This window comes from Rhipicephalus microplus, chromosome 8 (assembly GCF_043290135.1).
Source record: "Rhipicephalus microplus isolate Deutch F79 chromosome 8, USDA_Rmic, whole genome shotgun sequence".
In the NCBI taxonomy this organism is placed as follows: domain Eukaryota; kingdom Metazoa; phylum Arthropoda; class Arachnida; order Ixodida; family Ixodidae; genus Rhipicephalus; species Rhipicephalus microplus.
The window spans coordinates 56,283,260-56,307,745 of record NC_134707.1 but is presented as its reverse complement, the minus strand read 5'-3'; the positions used below and the strand labels follow the sequence as shown (position 1 = coordinate 56,307,745).

The window sequence follows — 24,486 nt, the reverse complement described above, 5'->3', positions numbered from 1 at the left end:
CACTGCAGCATTTAAGCTGCAAGTGATTGACTATGCCGAGGAGCACGGGAAGCGGGAAGCTGGACGAAAGTACGACGTCGATGAGAAGCGCGTGCGTTACTGGATGAATCAGAAAGATGCCCTCGCCGCTACTAACAGGAGCCGAAAGGCGTTTCGCGGGAAAAAGTGCAAGTACCCGCAACTCGAAAGCGAGCTCGTCAACTACGTCGTCGACACACGAAGGGACGGCTACGCCGTATCGACTGACATGATACGCGTCAAAGCCCTCAGCATCGCTCGCCACATGGAAATACCCCCGGCACAATTCAAGGCAAGTCGGGGCTGGGCTACGCGGTTTATGAACCGTAACCAGCTTTCTATTCGGCGCCGAACGACGATTTGCCAAAAACTGCCGCGCGAGTACGAAGACCACGTCATTAAGTTTCATCGCTTCGTGAATGCTCTCAGGAGGGAGCATGAATACGACCTGTCCCAAATTGGGAATGCGGACCAGACACCTGTGTGGTTCGATGCACCGGAAAGCACCACAGTGGATTTAAAAGGTGCGAAAAGTGTGTCTGTGCGCACGACTGGTGCAGAACGCCAAAGGTGCACTGTGATGTTGTGCATCACGGCAGACGGCAGGAGGCTTCCGCCGTACGTCGTATTTAAAAGGAAGACTCTCCCAAAAGAGAAGTTCCCTCAGGGAATCGTCGTACGTGCGCAAGAGAAGGGCTGGATGTCCGAGGAACTGGTCGTTGACTGGATTAAGACCGTCTGGGCAAACAGACCTGGAGGGCTGTTACAACGGAAAGCCCTCCTTGTTTTGGACAGCTTTAGGGGCCACTTGACCGACCGCGTCAAGAACCGAGTTGCCGCAACTCGTACGGACTTGGCCGTCATTCCCGGTGGCCTGACGAGTGTGCTGCAGCCGCTCGACGTATGCGTCAACAGACCATTCAAAGTGGAATTTCGCCGATGTTACTCTGAATGGATGGCTGGAGGCGTCCACGAGAAGACCCCTACAGGACGGCTGAAGCGGGCGTCGCTCCAACAGGTGTGTGAATGGATTTTGAATGCGTGGCGTGCCATGTCAGTAGAAGTAGTTGCTAAAAGCTTCAAGGTAACGGGAATTTCGAACTCCATGAACGGCACCGAAGATGACCGTCTCTGGGAAGACGCGGACGCCGAGGCGAGCTCCTCCGAGAACGAGGACAGCGAAATGGAATCCGAATAAAAACATTTCTGGCATGTCATTTGTGACTCTTGCACTCTGCTACTGTTGCATAAACAGTACAGACCTTTGGCCTGTACTGCCTGTACTAAATCGGCCTGATTCGTGTAAGGGCCGCACCTAGCAAAATTTTCGAAAAAAAAGTGCGGCCCTTACACGAGTATATACGGTATTCAATTACACGAGTTGTGAAACTGTGTTTCAAAATCCAGACACGCAGTTGGCCCGATTTTTTCAAAGTTAGCCGACGTTTGCACCTCCCAAGAGCGGCAACACAAAACACAAATAATGCCTTTAATAGTGGGCATGCAGGTCCACAGGTGGCACGACACTCTGCTCACTCTTCACAAGAGGGCCAATGACGTTTCCAGATTTCGATACATGGAGCCTATGGGGAGTTTTCCAACTCCGATGATTAAATAAGTCTGATTCAGTTTACATAAGCCTATGCGAGCTTGAGTTGAGTAAATACAGTAGGCTTGACAAAACCCATATTCTCTTTAAATGTTAATAAACTTGTAGCGTACATTCCATCGTTATAAGTTTATATGATATTTCCACGTCATAACTTGACATGACTGGAGGTGTCGCCTTCCATTCTATCTCAGGTAATAATTATTTTTTGTTTGTTCATTTATATTCTAACCCACAAGTGACATTTGAAGTCCCATTTCAGTACCAGTAGAATGCGTCACATTCACAAGGGTCAACACAGCGATCTGCCCTTTTTGCCTGCACTTTTGTCTGGTTGTTTACAAACACGCAGCTTGTGTGCTTGCAGTCGGCACGGATGTGCGACGTGATTGAGCGCTCATACGGGTTTCTTTTGTTGAGACTGGTAAACATGGGACTTTTTTTTATTAGTACATAAGAGCAAGTGTGCTCTTATAAATTGAGAATTTATATTTTTTAATTTGTGAAGCTGCTTTTGCCCTAAAACGGACACTGCAGTGAAACGGTGAACCAGTTTAGATGGACAAACTGTACTCTGAGAACTCTGTTGCTAATTATACCATCAAGTTTATTGGAGGAGAAAATGTATGTCGAAGTTTGATTTTCAATCTTGCGACGAAATCTCTCGATGTGATTTCATGGATTGCAGAGATTATTTGTTGTAATTTATGGGCACCGGCTCAGCAAAATTTACTTAAACTTAACGAAGTACCCAGTTTGTGGGCCTGATAGTTGGTGTGGGTTCATGGTGAAGAATGGCTCAAGAGCACGACACACAAACAGAGAAAAAACAAGGAGCGGTGCCTGTCCTTGTGCTTTTTTCGTTTGTGTATCGTGTTTTTGTGCCGTTTTCAACTGTCAGCTTGTGGTGCCCAAAGAGGTCAGTGTACTTCATTTTTGCCGACAAGGAACAACATAGCACGTAGTAGACACCATGAAAACTTGTGCGATTGCGTTTGGTGCAGGAATTTTAAAATGGCGTCTCCACATAGACTTTTCCTTTTTGCCCATTTTCTCGCTTACCAACCGTCTTCTTGCGGCAAGCATGATGGTCTTTGAATTGTGAAAGAGTAATATTCTAATAATATTAAAAGGGCCATTTTCCCCTTTGGTATCCTTTGGAGTAACGCCTTTCTGTGATTTGACTATGTATAATTGTCGTAACCACTAGTGCGCGAAATACTGCATCCTTAGATTGATGCCACAGCACTGTTAAAATGGACATAAATGACAACTGTAGTTAAACTTAATTTTATTTCAGAATTCAATAGTACTTATATACTGGCATCATGAGTACGGTACACGGAAATATACAGCAAAAACATTGTAAATACACAGCAAAGACCACTGCATATGCAGACTGTAGCATTTTTCAGAAATGCAGCTTCCTTTCTTCCCAGAGCAATCGATAGGGCCACTGACGCATTAAACATCTTCTTTTGCCATCGAGATTGCCCCACCAATTTTTCCCGTGCCAATATCATGTTTCTATGCATGTTGGCGCGGTCCCTCAGTGTGACTTTAGTACCTCGTGTTTCATTGAGCCGTCACCAACTTGAATGCCACAGGCATGGTTAGCACACATTTACATTGTATACTCATGCTCTCGGTTGTAGCTGCAGTGAAAAAAATTTTGAACTTCTTTCGAACAACAATCTGTCAGCCTTGCCTTGAAGGGAATACTTAGTGCCTCTAGGCACACTGCGAAGTTTGATCGAATGTTGCCATTACTCAACTAATAAGCAGTACTCGCGGATTCATCGTGACTTTCTCTCTGTCTTTTTTTTCTGCCATGAGAGTAGCTGTTAACTAATTTCTCGTGATAGTCGTGTCATTGCTGCCAATCTAGCGACTAAAGGTAACTTTGGCTAGCTCTGATGCAAGCGTCTGGGTCGAAATCTTGCCAATGTGACACAAGCGGTCAATGCTAGAAAAAAATAGGATGACATTTAGCTAGCCCTACATTTTTGCGCTGAAATTCGTGAGGTCTGTTCACCAGCACCTCGATGTTCTCCTGTAGCTAGGTGCGCTTATGCAGTAGATAGCAAAGTGAGAAGTTGATAGACTATTGGCAGCCGCTTGAAAAGATACAAGTTTAGATAACTCATAAAGTTGTAGCGAACGAGCAAAGCCAGACGAAACAGCGAGAGAAACCTTCAGATTTTTTTTTCTTTTTTGCAGCGCTTCATTCGATGATTTTTCAGTACATGCTGGTCGAGCTCTTCAACTTTATCCTAACCAAAATCAATACAGAGTCTCGGCTTGAAACACTTGAGCCTTTTTGCCTCACTCGAGAAAGTCTCGTGGTCCTGTTAAAGTCCAAATAGGTGTCGGGTTTTATCTCGCTCCTTATCTATCGTATGGCCCCAAATCACTCTTCTCCACAATAGTCGGCGGGAACAGCTCAGGGGCAACAAAGTCGGGTTGTGCAAAAAGTCTTTCGCAATTGCACTTGACACCTTGGCACTAGAACAGCAATTGTAACTTGATGAAAAGAGGCCCTTCCTGGTTGCGCAGTAAGACTTTGAGTTGGCCTCTGTGATCTTATCGCTCCTCGTTGCAGTAATTGAAACGGAAAAACCAGGTACTGAAAGGAGGTGTCCTTGTCTGTTTCTTGTTTTATTACCCGGCCTTAACGTCTCTCAAAGTCCTAAATGTGGATCTCTTTCGACAACATTCTTTCTAATTTTAAAGGAATTATAGCGGGCCGTCTTGAAGCTCTTGGCAGGATCTTGCAGTGGGGTGAAGTTCTATTGAAACATTGTGTATCTATTGTTGATGAGCACGGGGAAGGTGCGAGGGAAGATTCGGACGCCACAGTCCTTAGTTGTCCAACCATATTACTCAGTTGCTGATGCATTGCCAAGATTTCGGAAAGTTTGCTTCGTCCTTCTTTGGGAAGGTTGCACTGAGCTACATCAAGCCTTTGAGGAGACTGAAAGTTCAAGAGGAAGTCTGCCAGGCTACACCAAATCTGTAGCAAGAATTGGCCTCCTTAAGGGGGTGAAATTTTTCACAAAGAGAATCAACAACTTGTGGTGAATCCTGAAGCGAGCCGTGGTACCTGTGTGAGTTTTGCGGCAGCTCTGTCACTTGCCTTACCTGGTTTATTTTTATGGCCATTTTGGTTTGGAAATGCTTGACACCACGCTTGACCCTGAAGTAGGCGAGGTAAGATGTCAAGATAGGCACTCAAGTAGCCAGCTTAGGCCACAAACACATCTTATCTTTCAGTCAAAGCAAAAGAACTACGTCAGCAAACAGGGAATAGCATTAAAAACTGAGCAGAGATAACTTTATCATTTAGGAAATGTAAACTAGGGTAGATGAATTAAGTTGATTGTTATAAGAACAGAGTTTACTATCATTACACTTATTTTTTTTATATGCTACATAAATGCACATACAAAGAACATAGAGGAAATTAGGGAAGCAGGTTGACAACCGTCGATGAGAGGTCATGGTATCCAGTTTACTTTTTCGGTGAGATGAAATAGAAACAGGGAGCTCAAGAAAGGGAAAAAAGAAAGTAAAACTTGTTTTCAGAGCATGTTATTTTTTAAGGCACAGTTATGTACGAACTGTACAATGCAGAAAGAAGACGGAACCTATGCGTCATCTTCTTGTTTTTATTGAAAACGATTGCATGTGTCTCACCAATGTGCTTCTTTTCTGCTTGCACGTTTTCTGCTAGATCTTTCAAGCGAGTTGCGTCATTCCTCGGCTGGCCAGTGCCCCAGCAGCATGGTGGGCATTGGCTTTTCACTTTCTTCTGTTTCACCCCCCTTTCGCTGCTTGCTGTGTGGGGTTAATCTTATCTCCAGTTTACAGAGGTGGAATGGGAGCTCTGCTGAGGGGGGGTTACAGTTACACAGGAGTGCTGCGCAATCTCCCCTTTATCATCGCGGAGGACAACAACACACTGGCTTCTCTGCAAAAAAAGAAAGTAAAAAGCCCTGTATGGGAAGACAGAAGGAGGTCATCTGACGTAGTGGCGTAGTATTGTTGTACTTGACCTTTGGTAGTGGGGGACGAGATGGCCCACCCGTGTAATCACGTGACACCTGTTTACCCTGCCATGGCCATTCTTAATCTCTTCTGATGCACTCCAGGGAGGTCAACACTGTGTGAACAAAAGAGGAATGGAAAGCCAAGAAAGGGCCCGCAGAGTGCCAAGAAGCATTCTGATGTCGTTGTTCGCGTCGGAGCATCAAGAGGCACTGCTGCGCAGTAGTTGCTCGGAATACGTCCAAGTCCGCCTCGATTACAGAAGAGTCGTCGTGCAGTCCTGGCATGGGAATTTTTCTTTCGTGCGTCATTTCCTGTTTTCTTCTTGCGGTGATAGCAGACAGCTCACTGCCGTAGTCGATGCAATGTCTGCCATCTGGGCCGTAACCTGCACCTGTAGGGGGTCATCTCCGCACACCGGTGATGCTGATGACATTTGTCAGACCTGGTGGCGTCACTAGCGTCACCTTTTTGGTATGTTGGGCTAGAAAAGATCAACTTTATGCACCTGTGATGCTGATGACACTGGTCACATATGGCTGGGTGGTCATTGCCACCTTTCCAGTGTGCAGGGTCTGGGGAATGTCTACATGCAGTGTGGGGGAGGGTGATCCACATCACACTGGTGATGGTAGCCTTGGCGAGGGTGTGCTTGTCCGACCCTACTGGACATATATCTGTGAAGGGACTTAACGGGGCTGTGCGGCGTATAACTGCTTTTGTAATTCCTGCCATCATATAACCAAAAAAAAGTTCTATTAAATGTGTCTCACTAGTGTTTGTGTACCCATTTTGTTACCAGAATTTATCCCTGACTTTATAGTACTTCATGATAACACTATCTTAACTAGAAGGATGAACGTTGAAAACTCCCAGTTCAATGGTGATGGCTTCTTCAAATCCATGAAAAGTGAGTGAGTTGTGAAAGTGAAACAAACATTTCCTTTTTGGCCTAAAGTATGCCACACATGCGATTTTCATTCAGCGAGAATAATGGTGATTTTTAGGGAATGGCCCCATCTCAATATCTGGTGTATTTTGCATGGGTTCAGCGTATTTTTAAGGTATTTGCGGATTTTTATATTTGAGCAGTCCATGAGATTCGCACACGAAAGTCACTGTTGAGAAAACAGGCCACTGACCAGTGTCAAAATTAACAAAGAGTGACGTATAGGGATCCATACAGAACCCCCTTCACCTTCATCTTCTATTTTTGATACTGGTCAGTGACCTTCTTTTTCAACAATGCCTCACACTGACCAGATGGTATTCCATCGAATTCTCGACTGTGAAAAATTCATTACAAGGCTTGGTATTTCGGACAAAAGCAACATTAGGGGGGGGGGGGGGAGGGGGACCCTCTGTTGGGTTTAGAAGCTTCATTTCAATACCGCTGTAGCTTCTGCACAGTGTTTCTTTAGCTGGGTTAGCTGGTTATGACTGTCAACTGATCGTGACTATCTACATTAGCAACAGCAATATGACAATCAGATGATTTTTAAATGGAAATGTCAATATTCATATGCAAGGCGGAGATCCAGGAACAACAAGCTGGAAGCAGCGCTATCTGGAGGCTCAATAGAAATCATGAGTAACTTGTTAAATGTGCGAATTCCGGTTTGTTGTTAACTGGTGGGGGTTATACTACATGTCGGCTATAGTAAAGCATTCGTTGAGATCATTCGAACATTACATTCTCGTTCTGTTCAAGGAGTTGGCACTGAAGCGCGAGGTCGACTTCAGTGGTTGTAGCTTTTCTGCACACATTGTGCATGTGCTTCTTTAAAGCGTTGACCTCGTGCCAGTTGAATTGGGTGGGCTCACGGAAGAATAAACGGACAATGCGACGTGTGAATGACCGACTGCGGGCTAGCCTACGTCCCTCCATTTTTGCTTCTTTGTCATTACAGACAACCAGCCTCGTCTAGGAGGAAAAAAAGATAAAAGAAAAGAAAAAAAGATTATAGAATTTTAAAGAATGGTGTGATTGTCATGTGTCTAAACAACATTGGCCGTCGTTTCTATTGTGCAACGGATTTTTGCCCCCCCCCCCCCTCCGCTTAGGACAATTCATTCTTGCCTCAAGCCACCTGGCAATTGTGAATTGCTCAAAACATGCAGAAAAATGTGCATAAATATATAGAAAGGGGCTGTCCAACTGTCTTGACTGAACATTTACACTTTCGGAAGGCATGATCTGAACAGACGGTTTCTTCATTAGTAGTAATAAGTGTTAATATTCCTCAATATAGGGTTTACCCATGCATGCTTCACTCGAGCATACCGCGATATTCCAAGCGAATGTTCCCGCCCCATGGTGGAAGATAATCAGGCAAGATTTGGAGGGGGGGCCCTTGCTCGGTCGCGGACGAAATTCAAGATGGCAGTCACCTCTGAGGAAAATGCACAGCTGTACTTTCAATAAAATGATTTTTTGAATACGCATGCATTCTCTGTTCAGAGTAGAAATTGCCCCCATGGCATTCCGTTGCACAGAGCGGGTTGCGAAAAATTGCGCGGGAGGGGGGATGGGGGACTTGACTGCACAGTGGTCAGTGGTGCAGATTTCAAATCTTTCAAAAAGGGGAAAGGGGGGCTTGCTCAGCATTTTTCGGTTGGTAAGACCTTTCACCTTCACTAGGTAATTTGCACATTTCGTTTAGTGGGAAAGTTTCGAACTCACTCTACGGTCAGGCCTGTTTGCTTTTTAGGATAAATCGATAAAACCGATAATGCAGTCAAACTGTTTTTCTGTGTTGGACTATATTGCAGGGCGAGAGGGAAACTTCGCGTCCGCATGGGGTGAACTGGACCTACTTTCATGGAGAGACACTTAACGAGTCTGATGCGCAGTTTCCTGATCACTGCAGTCACTCTTTGTGGCCCACTTGTTATCAACAAAGCAGAGATATGGCTGAGGCACGGGTGGGAGCTGTTTTGCCAAGCCAACTCTGGTGGGAGGGGAGAAAAAAAAAAGCGCGTGGGACGTCGTGCCAAGCCGATAAAACAGTGGCGCCTTTTTTCACGCACTGTTTGCGTCTCGAGCGAGAGGTAATTAAAGATGTCACGAGCCGTTGCTGTCTTGTCTGTCCCCTCCCTAACGTAACAATTTTTTTTCTGTTGTTTATCGATGTTGAACGTGCGCAGACATGCTTTAACGCTGTCCTTTAATAGAATGGTGGAATGACTCCACAACTGACATCGTCCCACTTGTTGCAAGAGGACGATCTTGGTGGATATTTAGGATCACTTGCACTCTCAAAAGAACTGCGTCTTTAGGGTGTCAGTTTTATTAGTTACATGCACATCAAGTACATAACACTTGTATACAGATGAGGGTGCCAGAGTATATAAATACTGAAAATGGGACCCTCAAATAAAAGCTACAACAAAAGTGAATCAAAAACAATTGGCAGATTATTAGCAGGTGGTTGTAAGGAACACGCACAAGGCAAAACAAGCAGTAACATGCTAAAACAATTGAAAAAAAAAGTCAACAGGCACAATACGAAAAATAATATAAAAAGCAATGCAATCCAAAGTCAAATATGACACGCAGAAGTAATACGGAATAAAAGTAGAAAATGTGCACAAGAAATGCAAATTTTACTCGGGAAACGGAAAAAACACATGAAATAAATAAGACAAGTGGAAAAAGAATATATACCATAACTAAGGTGAGCAATCAGGAGTTAAAAGGAAAGATTTTGATGATGATTTGAAGAGTGAAAATGAGGGCAAAGATCTGCTATTCCAAAGATGAATGTGTCTTTCTGGCTCGCAACAATAGCTGTTGCATGGCTTCCTTGAATTTCTTTTCTCAAAAGCTGCCTGGTCACCACCATTTTTCTATAAAAAAAATGCCGTGTAGCGCCGCACCACTTGCGCTGTTAGAACATAAAGAGTACTTGTGTCTTTCCGTTGCTAGTCATCCTCCCACTTGGTTGCACTTTCTTGTTCGAAAACAGTATGCTTACCCTGACCCCCTTTTTGTGACTTGGCTCATCGAAATACGGTGGGGCTCAGAAAACGTCGCCACTTGCACATCCTAGTTAAAAGTTTGGGTGAATGTATAGATGCTTCCACTGTTAATGGGAACACCTGAGGGCACTGCATGTTTAGATTTCTCTATGTTATGGAAGCATTATAGCTTAGATATGCATAATACTACTGGTGGTTGAGAGTTCTTATTCCTTTTGGCAGACTAGTGATGTACATGAGGATTGGTTTACTTGACCGATTGCTGTTAGAGGGCCAGCAATATGAATGGTGTGCATTCGTGTGTTCCCTTCAACAGTGGACGGTACTGCACATGGGCGTTCCTTCTGTGCGCTACCACAATGAAAGAAGTACTTATGGTTATGTAGATAGGATTGGTTTATGTTACTGAGGCTGGGGATGCGCTAGTGAGGCAGTGGCATGCCTTCATTCATTTTACTTGGCCTCCCACTGTATCGTTTCTTTTGTTTCATGAAATTTAGTTACATTTCACTTTTAAAAAGCGCTGTTTCACACAGGCTGTCTGAGGATGCAAAGTTAAGAAAAGCGGTTTGGCCAAGGAAATTACCTGTGTTAATGTATAACTTTACCTGCAATGCAGGTAAAAAGTGTCGCTTGCGTCTTGCAAAAAAAAAAAAAGAAAAAAAGGACGCCATGAATACAAGCGGTAACATTAAGGTTGCATGTGAAGGCTGAAAGGAGTATAAAAGTAATGGAGTTTTTAAGAAACAGCATATACAAGCTGAAAGGTGTCATCACAGCAATCAGGACAGTGCATTCAGCAAGGCTACTTTGGCTTGCCGTATTTCAGGTACAAACAAATGAAGACATATAATATTGAAACCATGCATTTAGTGACACAAATGAAATTCGACAAAAAAAATTTGCATAGAACAGATTTTTTTTCAGTTTTTTTTATTATGAGCTTTTTGAAAAAACAAGCTTCTTTATTTTTTTTCTTTTATCTAGCTGTGCCTAAGAAAACAATCTTTTGCAGGCATGTTGAAAAAATATTGCTTAATATTGGCACTTCTTGCTTAATATTGGCACTTCTTTTGTAATTTTTGCATGAAGTAAATCGCGCATCAAGGTGCATCACAAGTTCTAAACTTTTTTATTTTGATCAATTTTGCCATTTTTCAGAATATTTTGTTCTGCAGATAGCTTAAGGAAAGCACGGATTTAATTCACTGTATTCCATATTAAAACAAGTAGAAAAACATTTCGACACAACAGTGCGCATTCAATTCGCATGCGAAATCGGGAAATATTGCGACAAGCAATAGTGGAACCCCCCCGTGTAGTCACCTTCAAAAAATTTTTTTGGTGCACTTCGAATGTACCCACAAAATGTATAAAAAAACTGACAAAACAAAAGTATCGTCCGGACATGCATGTTCGATCTCTCGTGTAATTGCCCTGTAATAATATCTAAGCATTTATTAAGAAAGCTAGAATTTCAAAGATGTGTCCGTGCTTCCATTTAGAGTTGCAGGTGTGAGGTGAATCGTGTAATTGCCCTGTAATAATATCTAAGCATTTATTAAGAAAGCTAGAATTTCAAAGATGTGTCCGTGCTTCCATTTAGAGTTGCAGGTGTGAAGTGAAAGACTATTGGAGTGGTTGCATGTGTGGTCGATCCAATTGTACCCAGTCAAGTTGTTCATACTGTGTCGGAAAGCAAGGACAATGAGTTTTGGCATTTGCGCATGGCAAAAAAACCAAAATATTAAGAAGTGTTTTTCGCAGAAGTTGAATAGCACTCGTGGTGCAAGTAACCTTTCGCAAAAATTCGCGAGTTCAGTTTACACAAGCTGACCTTTGCATGAACTTAAATAACAAAGTGTTCGTTGCTAGGAGATGGAATGCCTTTCAAAAGAAAAAAAAAAAACTGGAGACACGGGTGTTGTGAAGCTTCTATTCGGAATTAATTCTGAAACTGCGCAAAAGAAATAGATACTTGGTTGACAAAGGAGCCAAATGCGCAGTGCATTACTTTCTTCTTTGCTGTTTTCTTTTTTTCGTGCATCGTTACACGGTGACGTTAATGCCACTCCAGCGCCGCTGAGATATTCCGGCGCGTTTGTTAAAACGTGCTCGGCGCGACCTCACGTGTGATGCGACGTCATTGTCTTTTGCACGGTAAATGTCACGAAAACAATACGTACTGTCAAGTTGCTGGAAAGCCGTGTGTGTGGGGGGCCATCTGTGAAGAGATTACAACTGTGGTTACATGCTGTGAAAGAAAAAGAAAGGCATGTAAGAAGTCTTGATCTTGTTCTTCGTCGTCCGGAGCTGTTTTGCCGTCGGGCAGCGAGGTGTAAAGAATGCCATTGCCATTAGCAAGGCAGGACTTTATTTTTCTTCGCCTTTTTAGCTCTTACATCGCTGGTGTACGCATGCACTTCAACTCGTCGATATCGGAGCGAAGCGAGTTTTTTTTTTTCCTGTTCTTTATTTCATTGATGACTTTATTTTGTTGAGCAGTTGATAATGGTGTTCTGGGTAGAGGCGTCATTTTACCAGTCCTTTGGTGGTCTCTAAATATAATCTGCAGCGTTGCTACCGCTTTATAAGGAGATGGGATTGCAAAAATTGTTTTTCTCGGCGCTCACCTCACGGAGTTGGATGATGTTCTGTTACTTCGAAAAGAAAAATAATAATAATAAAGTTTAGAAATAGTAGTTGCAAGACATGGATATATTGAGCCTGTCAGTTTTTTTTTAGGTAAAAATTAAAAAAAATAAACTGTGTTGCGATTTTGCATATCACAGTTTTGTCATTCATAAATTGGATATACCTAAAAAAAAGTTGCATACATGAAGTAAACAAACTTCATTTAAAACACCGGCATTAAATTGAGTTGCATCATTAATTTTCGAGCAGGGCCTTTGCAGTAAAACGACTGTCACAACAAACTACTGTATGCTGCAAATTCATATAGTACTAGTCCTATAGATGCTCTAATGAATATAGCTTACTTAACTTCAGTGTTTCTTTTCGGTGCAGATTTATGGACCCGTAAACAATATTCTTCAATTTTCATTCGTTTTGCTTACTGATTTTGGGCAGTTGAAATATAATATTTCTAATCATAAAGGAATAGTTTGCTTCCCACAGTTACTAGAACTTGACTGCTGATAATTTTAAAATTTCACTTTTGGTCAGTGAGCTGTGAGCAGGTCGTTGTGCAATCGTGGTGCCGCTTTTTCTCAACGGGCCATATAAAGATGTAGATGCACGTTTCCGGCTCCGTCGCTGTGGTCTTGTGGCTAAGGTGCTCGGCTGCATTTTCGATGGAGGCAGAAATGCTGTATGCTCATGTACTCAGATTTGGGTGCACGAAAAAAAAACCCAGGTGGTCGAAATTTCCGGAGCCCTCCACTACGGCGTCTCTCATAATCATATGGTGGTTTTGGGACGTGAAACCCCCACATATAAATCAATCAGATCAATGCACGTTTGCGCCTGTGAAACTTTTACCGAGGCTGTGCAGGTTTCCATACATTGTGCACTGGTAGTACTCGCATCAGCAGTTCGTCAATGCACAAGTAAAAAGCTTGTGCCCCCTCTTCTGCGGGCAAGCTGACTAAAGAAACAAAGCAAGACGGGTCGCTATGCAGTTTCAGAAGGTGTCGTGTCAGGGCCTCTCCTTGTTCTTCTTTTGTGCACTGCTTCAAGGTCATTCTGTAGAAAGAAAGTGTTTAAGTAAAAAAAAAAAACTGACAGTTGTACGTAGTGGACGCTGATGAAACAGTGAAGCCTTTGTTTTGCCTATTCTTTTAGCTGGTTGAATTATGGAAGATTCTAAAGAAGTGGGCTTTGAACTAAGTGGGATTTTCGTGAGGGCGGCGAATGGAGTGGTGGAGGTAGTTGTGGTTGTAGCAGTGGGTGGGGGGATCTGTAAGCAGTGTCACTTACTCGTTCCCTATCCACAGTGCCCCCCCCCCCCCCCTCCTCCTTCAAACATGAAAGGCTCGACCATGAACAGCTTCGCCGTTAAAAAAAAGATGAAGAAAAAGGCGAACACAAATGTGGCGTAGTCTGCGAAACTGCACAGCAACTCTGCGTCACCTGTAATGAATATGGCAGTTGTCGTGTAATCGGCCAGTGCTTATTCAAATGAGTACTCTTGAAAAAAAGCTTCTATACGGGCAGAGATGCCTATTTTATATTTTGTTGGTCATTGAGAGGATTCTAGAATTGATGTACCGTATCAGCTAACTCATTTTGCTTAAAGCTGGTTTCGACTGCCTTGTGCATTGTAGGGCAGCTAAGCAAACATCCAATGGGGGGAGGGGGGGAGACCTTCCTAGTGCTCACTGAAAAATATACGTGTTTCCTAAGTGTGGCAAGGATCGGTTGTATTTTCCTATTTAAATTAATTAGCACATGGACCTCTGCAGTCATTTTTACTTTAATGTTGTTTACAGTGATGGGCATTTTGTACAGCTATTACAGCTGTTTGTGCCCACCTGTTTTCTGCAAAGGACTCTCCAGCACGCATTAACATGCCGTGCGGCCCTCGTTATTATTTTTTTTTTAATCCCATGCTCAAAGGATGAATTGCCCTGGGATCTAGTTCCAGGGAATTAAATCTTGACTCATCACTTCTCTCTCTTTTCCACTTCCGGCACTAGGAACGAATTATGGGGTATGCCTGCCTGTTGTCCGTCACAAAGCCTGCAATTCGAGTGAAGGCCGTGCTTCCCCAACCTCAGCTTGTGCGCACTTGTCTGCTTTGTACCAGCGTGCTATGCAATGATCTCTCTTTTTTTCACGTGTGTTACAGCATAGCCACCATGCCTTTCTGTTTTCTTTAGAATTTATTTAGGAATCATGTCGCTGTAGCCTCTAACGATGAGGCTCTTTGACATAGCGATGAAACACGTGTTAGTTCTATGTATCAAGCTGTACGTGGCTATGTAATTATTAAAAGTCATCAATATGGGGAGTTGTAAACAGGTATCATGCAGTCTGTTATCCGAAGGTTATGGGTTCGGTTCTTGGCAACAGTAGGTCCGCTCATTAAAGCCACTAATAATGGCCCCCTATGCTTCCATGCTTTTGCTGTGTTTTGGCCAGGTTAGGTTGCATCTAACAATGAAATGGGCCTCATGAACCATATCTTGTTGCTTCATTCTATTCTACTAGGGCCATTTACAGATAATTGTGGAAAACTGAGTATTTATATCTTGCTTTAGGGTCGCTGCTTGTGTATGCAGAAAGACACCCTACCCTTTCATATATAAAGGGAACGGCCATTATAGATAAAATAAACCGAGGGACCAGATTACTTGGATGTTTCTTCATTTTGCCCCCATCGAAGTGCGGCTGCTGTGGCCAGCACTTAAACCTATTCCTCTGAGGTCTTGTAGTGAAAAAGTATTTGGACGATCTCTTTTGCGATTTCTTTTGCTCTGCCTCTGGTTGGCACGTGTATCTCTTCCGAAGAAAGTCACTTATTTGCTACATTGCTGTGAAATGCGGCATTTTACTTGGAACGTAAACATGTTTTCTCAGAGCTATCTTTCCGCGTTGCACTGTGACGTTAAAATGCCATTGCAGCTCGCAAGTTCAGTAATCATTCACGTTGTGTTTCTGAGCCAAAGGGCAATGTCTTAGTTGCGAGGTGGTTGTTCTATCGTAAGTGCATTAGCATTCAGTGCGCACTCAGTGGCTCGCATTTTCTTAAACAGAGGCATGAATCATATTTGACACGAGGCCTTCATGAATCATAGTGTTTTTTCGTCCACGTCTGGCTCTGTTATTCATGCAGCACTGAAAATATTTTCGTTGCTCTATTGCAGTGGGCATTTTGTTCCTATCATTTTTTGTCGTGATGTGTGGGATATATCGTAAGAGAATTTTTTATGAACGCTAGGCATTTTTGTGTTATCTTTACTTCGGCATGTCTGACGAATTGTAATGCACTCGCGAAGCATTGTTCACGAACACGATTGTTTCCTGGTCAGATCCCGGAAGAATCGGCTCTTATTTAGTTTGCTGCATGAACACTCATAATATGATATGGCGCGAAGTTATTCCAAGCTAACGTTCTTCAAAATAGTCGGAGCATTCAACTTACGATCTGTGCTATGTCGGCAAGCGCAGCACTTCTCTGAACCCGTCATCACAATTCTTGTTTTGCCTGCTTAGTGGTGTTACTGACGTAGCACCTGAGACGTCACACTCTGACACATTTGACATTTCTACTATGCATTATCTTTTTAACTGAATATTCGAAGCCCACGTGTGCACTAAAACCCACCTTCTCAACAGTGTCTAAGGAAATTGATGTTATTCATAGGTTAAAAAATTAAGTTCTCAACCCTGCTGCAACATAGCCATTATGCACACTGTTTTAAATTGAAATTTAGTGCACACCTACCTTTTCTTCATGGTGTCGGGATCAAGTGCAGTTTTTTTTTTGTGTGTGATTTTCAGCTCTTTCTATTTTGTTTTAATTTTTTTTTTGCTGCCGCTTGATCATATGTCGAGTGTATGTGTAACTGCTTCATCTCCGTTTAATCTGTGGTAGTGAAGTGGGTAGGGATCACGCAGGACAGGGTTTTTTAAAATATACAGATTTTTTATAGCAATTCTATTGCTATCAGGTTCCTGTTCCTTTTGCTCACAAACCCTACAAGGCTTGACTAACTTTGCCATAACTGAGGTGACCTAATTAAGGTGTCTAATTAAGAACATGTTAATTACCTTCCTAATTACTCACTTGCCAAACGTAAGAGAAGTGACTTGCCACCTCCTTGTCGAGACACTGCCACGACATGCCTTAATTCAGTTTTGCCATTTCTTTATTAGCGAAAGTTTTGTTCTGATGTAACAGAGCGGCCATGTTTTGCTGCGCGCCGGGTGCGGTCAGTTTTGGTATCGGTCTTTTGAATTCGATGACGAATATTTCAGATTACATGCCACCTTCGTCATTTCTGAAAAAAAAAATAAAAAATTGGGCACTTTAAAAATTACAACAGCCCACAACTTTCCTACATGAACAGTGGCCCCCACATTAATAATTGTAAAGTTAATTATCAAAATTTTGTTAATTATTCCCATCAATGTCATTCTATATAGAAGAAGTTATGTGTGGTTCAACGTAGAGTTTGTTTGCATAGATAACAGTGTCCTGACTGTTACAGAAGTCTTGTAAAAATCTACTTAGTCTTCACAGAGCATAGCCTTGGGCATATTGGTTTTATATTTTACTATTTTAGCACCTTGTTAAACTAGACGGTGGATGGCAGAACGATACGGGCACTGAATTAACTTCTAACATTTTTTTATCTATTTGTGAAAGTCTCACACCAATATACAGGCTGAAAAGCAGTGCACACAGGAGCATTTATAAGGAACACAATATGAAAGCAGCAAGGACTTGCAAACATGGGCACATCTTGGCTTATTGGTTATTGACAATGAATTTCAGATAACACAACAGTCTGTACAATGGTGAGGTCTGGAGGTATGTTATCGCCAGTGCGCTAAGCAGTTTATTAGGATAGGAAAATTTGTCTAAAAAGTCACCGATGATTACGATACCGTCTGAAGCGAATTCTGAGCACAGCTTCATGTCGGGGCGAGGCCAGCGTTGTTTGAAGCTCTGGCTTTCTACAAGGTATGATACCGTCTGAAGCGAATTCTGAGCACAGCTTCATGTCGGGGCGAGGTCAGCGTTGTTTGAAGCTCTGGCTTTCTACAAGGTATGATACCGTCTGAAGCGAATTCTGAGCACAGCTTCATGTCGGGGCGAGGCCAGCGTTCTTTGAAGCTCTGGCTTTCTACAAGGTATCAACTAAGCCAAGCTTAATGATTTTAGTGGAATAGGGTACACTCGCTACAACATTATTTGTGTTCCTGCGGATAAGCAAGGTACCCGCTACACATTGATAAGGTATTTTGCGCACTTTGTTGATGCTTCAGCATGTGGCTGATGACAATGATAAATTATGGCTGAGTACTTTGCAGTGGCTGGGAAACGTTAAACCACACACTCGTGCTGTTAGCATTGTGTGATGACTGGTTGTTACTTTACTTCTTTTGCCACGCTATATTACATTGGTTAACGCGATTCGTTGCCTGACTTGACACCTGTATAAGTTTTTTTTGGCAAACCAGTTTCAAGCGCCAAGGTGACTCTGTCAATTCAATCCTAGGCTTTTTTATTTCTATTGCTCATGCCACTGGTGGCAACGATGGCGGCACCACTGAACGCAGAAACGCGTGCCTAAACGCTGCGCTCTAATTAACACCTTGAAACATAGCGTACACTTCATGGGGCAAGCTAGGCATACAACTATGCTGCTGACCGCTTCTAATGATGAAGTGGACAGCATTCTGCTGTCCGCTTCGTCATTATTTAATGCTATCTCCCACATGTTACAGTATTATTCACTGCTCGAGGATGTTTGCTGTGAACATATGTGGGAAATATCCCAACCAAAAGCCAGTATGCGCTTGTAAATGATATCCCTCTCAGCAGTCCTTTAGATGAAATGAATGTTTATAAACTTGGAACTGTAATATTTACGATTGGACTTCTGTGGGCTACATGCGAAAGGCAAAATTAAGGGAAGAGGAGGTTTGGATCATATGCGCTAAAAGTTTTTAAAGGGCATTAAAGGAGAATGTTGGAACACTACATGGCTGAAACCCAAATTTCACAAATAGCAGCTCATTAATATTCCTGGCAAGGAAACGGTGTACAATAGGTTCGTTTTATTGGCACTAGGCTGTGGGGCAAAAGCTTGGAATATTACGAAGATGCTTTAAAGGGGTACTGACACAAAAACTTTGGCCTCGGGTTTTTCTGCTGCAATGTGTTGCTGGGGGCCTGTTAGTTATGACACGACACATCATTGGCTGCAGCACACGACAGGTAATCAATTACAGGCCCCTCATTATCAATCAGTTTTAGTTTCGGTTTGAGAGAGTTAAAAAAATTGGGTGCAACTGTCGCCACTTAGCGTGCACAGCTCCTGACTACGTCAGCACACAGAACTGTGATGCACTTCGAAATAGGAAACGAGACTGGAATGTTACCAAACACAAAACTATTTAAGCATGCGCCATGGCCACGCATTCACAAACAGCCGCCGAGAAATTTAGACTTTGGGAACTAACCCAGCAAAAGAAAAGTGGTGGCTATGCCATCATCATGACTTGATTTGTTGACTGCAGCGTGGTGACGCGAGGGATGTAGGGGGTCCCCTCGGGGGTTTTGAGGGTGTCTATAGCGCTATGGAATCGACCGCTCACGCAAACTTCAAAATTAATTCAAAATACCTTCCGAGCTATATTTGCTGTTGATATCTTGCGGATGATATACCAATGTTCACGAGAACCTACCCCGCAGGCTATTTCGTCCCCGAAATTTTGTGTCAGTACCCCTTTAAGAGAAAGTGACAATAGCAGAATCTATGGAACAGAAAGTGACAGGGGTGCCATTTGTACACAGGAAACTTTGTAGTCTGGGTTGAAGAACAAGCGGGAAGTAGCTGATATTAACGTGGTAGTGCTAAAGAGCTCATTTCGCAGAAATTATGGAGTCGGTGTCATTGGTTGTGAGCGAAAAATTATCATCTTATGTGTGATCGATAAATCGAGAACGTTGCAAATAAAATAAATAATTAAAAGGTCCTGGGCCAGAGGGGTGACCAAACCTAGGTCTTTTTGGTTTGAGGGGGAATCAAACCGGGGTCGTTTGCATGGCAAGCGGATGTTCTACCACACAGCCACACGGGTGCTTGTGAATACAGTCAAAATTACTTCCTCTGCTTGGAAATGCAGTAAAAGTTACTTTCGTGCTTTCAAGACACGCATGCTGTATACATGCTTCCCAACACAGTGTTAAATATTGCAGTAATAATGCTTGGTACAAGCATACATTGCCATTAGGCAGCAGAACATATGATTATCATAATGACTTCATGGTTTAAACTGGTGACCCACTACAAAAGGCACACAGGTTACTGTGCCTATTTTCTTAAGGTCACGTAGTGGGGGCATAGCAAGTTCGAAAGGATTTCATGCACTAAATCTTTTAAGTATGCACTAGAGACAGGATGTCCCCATCGCGTTCAACTCTTTAAGGCAAAGCTTAGAGTTCCGTGGTTTTTAAATTAAGAGATAGAAGTAGTGATAAGAAAGGTGTCATATTCACTGCTCAGAGCAGGTGATTGGTTAGAATAGGATAGAGAGATTGCTGCATACTCTTTACATACAAATTCTTAACATACACTACATACTCTTAACCAAATTAGGCAAACTGAACTTTCGTCATTCGTTTTTTGCCTGTTGAGTGTAATGTATTACAATGTGATGAACCTTTTGCGCAGAACTACTAAACGTATTATGCACGGTGGTAAAAAAAATGCAGAAAGTCGGCACAAACTAGCATCTGTTTGGTTATATGTCGACATGTATATGCCACGCTCATCACTTCATGAAGCAATTGCTAGTTTGCTTTGACGCTTTGTCTTTTTATCGCCATGCACAGCACGTTATGCATTTGTGCACAAAGGTGATAAAGTTTTACCAATTAGCCCACTTTCGGGTTTTTGCGGTGTGCCATGTGCAGCCAACATAGAAAAGTGTTGAAAATTAAGATGCTGCAGCCCAATAAGAAGAGAACAAGCATTCTGAAACATTATTCCAAAGCATAGTCACAAGTGCAAAGTTCGATGGCTGTAACGCGCATGATTTTATGATGACAGATATGGTTGTTATGCATGGCTCCCCATATGCATTATCTGGGTAGCTTACATCCCTGGGTGAGATCTCGTCTGAATTTTAAATCACGGAGGCGCTTACTTACAGTCGGCTATCGCTGCCAACATACTTTGTTTCTGCTGTTGATTTTCTAGTTTCCCTAACCTTCACATTGCCGTAAAAACAAGCTCTGTGGACTAAAGGTTATTGTGGCTATGATTGAAGTGACTTCAACCGAGCAAACGGCAGCTGCTTTTCTTTTTCTTGCGATGCACCTGCGTGCTGACGTCACCTTGCTCGTGTTTACAAACACGAACAGTGTATTTGCTGATGACTCACATGTTGGCAGAGTTACGTTTCTCCAAAGTAAGGTTTAATAGAAAAACATGTGAAGAAGATTTTCCTGTCCAGAAGCTTCTTTCTAAGTGGTTGAACTTAGACCTTTTCCGTCATGGACTGAAAGGAAATATTGCCGATGTTGGCACTTAGCAAAGTATTTAGCCTGGGCAAGTAATTCGATACCTGAAGATCGGATGCGTGACATGGACAGCAAAGAGTTAGGTGAGGTGATTAAATTAAGCAATTTACAGGCTTAAAAGGAAGTCAGTGTTCCGAGGCCTAGGCATATCACAAGTAGCAGGGGGAACATTCGGGGCCAAATTTTCTTTTTGTAGGGCTGGAAATTTCTCTCGCAGGTTAATGTGGATTTACACATAGCGGACTTGTTTGGGATTTCTCCGCAGCTCACATTCACACGACGGCGGGGACGGATCGGCCCTGCTCTTGCTCCCAGGAGTGTAGGTGACGGCACAGACGGCCGCGGCAGCTCGTCCATTTTCGGCGATAGCCGCATACTGCGCGCACAGTCCAGATTAAAGTAGCGTCGCCTTCGTATTGCGCGCTCTTCACAGCAAAAACGACTTAGATTGGATTGGAAAGAACGGTGGTTGCCAGCTTTTAGATTGGATTGGAAAGAACGGTGGTTGCCAGCTGAAAGCGTTTTGTCGCTAGGAGTTTTGTTTGTTTTGCCAAAAATCCCGTGTGACCCCAACTGCGATTTGGGTTTCCACCATTTCACGAATCGCTCCTCGCAGAACGCAGGAGGAGGGCAGGAACGGGGGACTTATGGTGACGTTGCACGCGATCCCTGGGATTGAATCGAGATTTGGTCGGTCATGTGAATCCAGCAATTATGTCATTACCTAAAATTTAGACTACAGCATTTTTTATGTTATACTGCAAGAGGGACACTTCAGTGTTTATTGTTTATTTGTGTAGTATCAAAAGACTAATAAAAGTGTGGAAGGACAGACAGCAGAACTGCAGAAGATTGTTGAACGGATCTGAGGTTCACAAGAAGTGTTTACCTTGGTGCCTCGATTACAGGGACTCAAGGCAGCTGTGTGACGCGCACATCTACCTGCGGTACCGGTCATCGTCGCGCAAGCTCGCTATCATCTCCTCATCGTTCGTGCACAATCATCAAAGCCAGGCCGGCAATGGCTGTTTCCATCGCAAGCAGTCTGTCACTGAGCGCATTGGCAAGCCTGTGAGTCCATCTGTCCAATTTGTTTGTTGAATGTCCAAGGGATTTCATCACGAAGTTGTGAGAGACGCGTGGATGAAAGCGATAGCCTATCAATTTATATAGTTGATGCAAAGCTCTGGGGCAGGCTGTAGGTTTTCTGCTAAGCTCAAGAAATAGCAGGCCCGACGTAAAACACAAATGCTGTTCGAGTCTTGTACATAGGTACGTAATGACTGCGATGCAATTTCTTTCGGGCCCATATTCGCAAGTGCCCTAGTACCACCGACAATCGGGCAAGTTGGTACGAATGGGTGGACTTGGAACATCACAACAAAGCATATGAAAAGACAAATGATCTCAGAAAAACAAGTGCCGACTCACAACTTAAGTTTATTCAATAGCGCAGAGCAGATATATACAAAACACGTAGCGACACACAATGCAAAAAAAAAAAAGACCAGGCAAGCTATTCAGTGCCACAGGATAAAGATATCGTGTACCTGCATGGATAACTTGTTTTGGCTTTTGTTTGTTCTTTTTACGTAGTATGTAGTCACATGTTTGAATATATCTGTTCTGTGCTATTGAATAAAATTTAGTTGTGAGTCAATGCGTGTGTTCGTGTGAACATGTGTCTTTTTGTTTGCTTTGTTGTGATGTTCCAAGTCCATGCACCCTAATGTCTTTGATGAAGGTGCTAAAAAGTAATTGCTTACTCTCTGATAGTGATTACAACTTATAACTTGCAACATTCTGCAGCGAGACGGTCGGCGCAAGTTCGTCCGCGCCGGTGACCGCATGGGCAAGCTCACACGCCCCATCCTGCCTGCGCCGTCCTTCGAGCACCTGGTCAAGAGCTCCAATGAACTCACCATCATTCCACTGGGCGCCGGGGGTCTCGGGGGCCACCCTGACCTGCCGCCGCCCCTCATGCTGCACAATCACCACGCGGAGGACCACGCCCTGTGCTCCCAGGCCCATCCAGCCCTGATGTCGCCCGCGCAGCTGCTGCTTCCGCCGGGGCTCCGCTCGCCTGACAGCAACCTCATGCTGTTTCCCCGGGGACCGATGAAGATGGACGTGCCGGTCGTGGACGGCTTCTGTCGTGACGTCAAGCGCCTCCGCGAAGACGCAACCGGCATGGTGAGCTCTCGCTTCATTTGCAGAGTGGTTGGAAGAGGCGAACATTAGTATGTAAACTGAATAAGCTCGTGCTCATTTATGGCTGACCTGTACTGCAGATGAAAAGCGATAGATGTAAAGGGATGAACAATCCACGTGACATTGTATGAACAAAGAAAATGTAGTTAGAAAAACAAAAGGACTTGCTCCTGCGAAATTTAGCGTCATTTACTATATACCGTTTAAGTGGTACAGAACCTATTTTGGCTAAAGAGAACCTACAAGCCACATGAAAATAACGAAATTTGTTCCCAATGTTTTCAAGTACGATGTGTTGCTTCATCGTCAAACTCAGGCCATGTTGTTTCTTCAAGAGTCTTGTCTCGTATGCCCCCGTGGTTTCACACTGTGCTTTTGATTTTAGGCGGTGCACCTACTCGCCCAGTAGCGCATTCTATTCAATTCAGCTTTGGTGTTGCTCACCCATTTTCTTGCATTCCATGACGTGATCCACTGTGTAGCTGGTTGGTTTGCTTTTGGAGCCGACGAGCTCCTGGCGTTGTGGCAATTTTTCGTGGTTTTATTCCTGACTCTTCTTGACCCTTTTACTTGGATATTGTACTGTGTTCTAGTTTTTCTTTAGTTTGTGAGCCTGTGTACTACAATAAGCTTGTCCATCTCTCATGTAAGATGCATTTGTAGATAGGCTTAATTGTAGGCTAACTTATGATTAAATTTTTTTAATGAGTCTTGTTTCATGATAAGTCTGGGGTTATTACTCTGTAGACACCACTCTGTAAGTGATGTAGATCCCGTATTGTGAAATTGTGAGCACACGCCTGTTATGCTAGTGGCTAGCTTTGCGAAAGCTGTATCTTAGAAAGCAGAAAGTTTTATCGCTAGTATGTGCGTCTCATATTTTCAGGTTTTAAGCATCATGTCTAAAAAGGCCCTGTAAATTTTTAGAGAGATTAGAGACGCTTGTTAATCCTTGCAAATGTTTTCCGAGAAATTCTCTTCAGCGTACTGTGCCCGGTGTCTGCAACGACCCTTCCTCTCGGACATGGGGCTCAGAGCACATGTGGTCATTCATATTGGCATGCACAAAACCCCTGAAGCTTTAAAGATCAGTGTGCTGAGGTGTGTAATCTTCGAGGCCATACTATTGGACATCGTTGTCCTCCACCAGGTGGCACCATCAACCTGTCACTCGGGACATTGACATGGTTGTAAGAGCTGGTAACCAACAACAGACAGTGTTTAGTATTGTATGAGAAAGGGTAGTTCTAATTTGAACAAATGGTGATTTTTTTCGTGAAATAATAATGTTCCTGGGAATATTTTGTTTGGAATTTAGCCCTTTGTGGTAGCTTATGTGTTGTCTTTGGTATGACTGGACATATTTTTCTCCCACTTACAGTTTAGAAAAATGTAAAAG

At 43.2% G+C, this 24,486-nt stretch overlaps 1 protein-coding gene across 2 annotated transcripts in view; it reads left to right on the top strand.

The window, feature by feature from the left end:
* The window catches only part of LOC119164505 (uncharacterized), a 54,750-nt gene that overhangs the window by 11,904 nt on the left and 18,360 nt on the right, over nt 1–24,486 (top strand). For both annotated transcript variants that reach the window (XM_075871886.1, XM_037416702.2), the window contains exons 2-3: nt 21,785–21,947; nt 22,686–23,069. In XM_075871886.1, the coding sequence (XP_075728001.1) occupies nt 21,785–21,947; nt 22,686–23,069 (547 nt within the window). The remainder of the gene's footprint in view (nt 1–21,784; nt 21,948–22,685; nt 23,070–24,486) is intronic.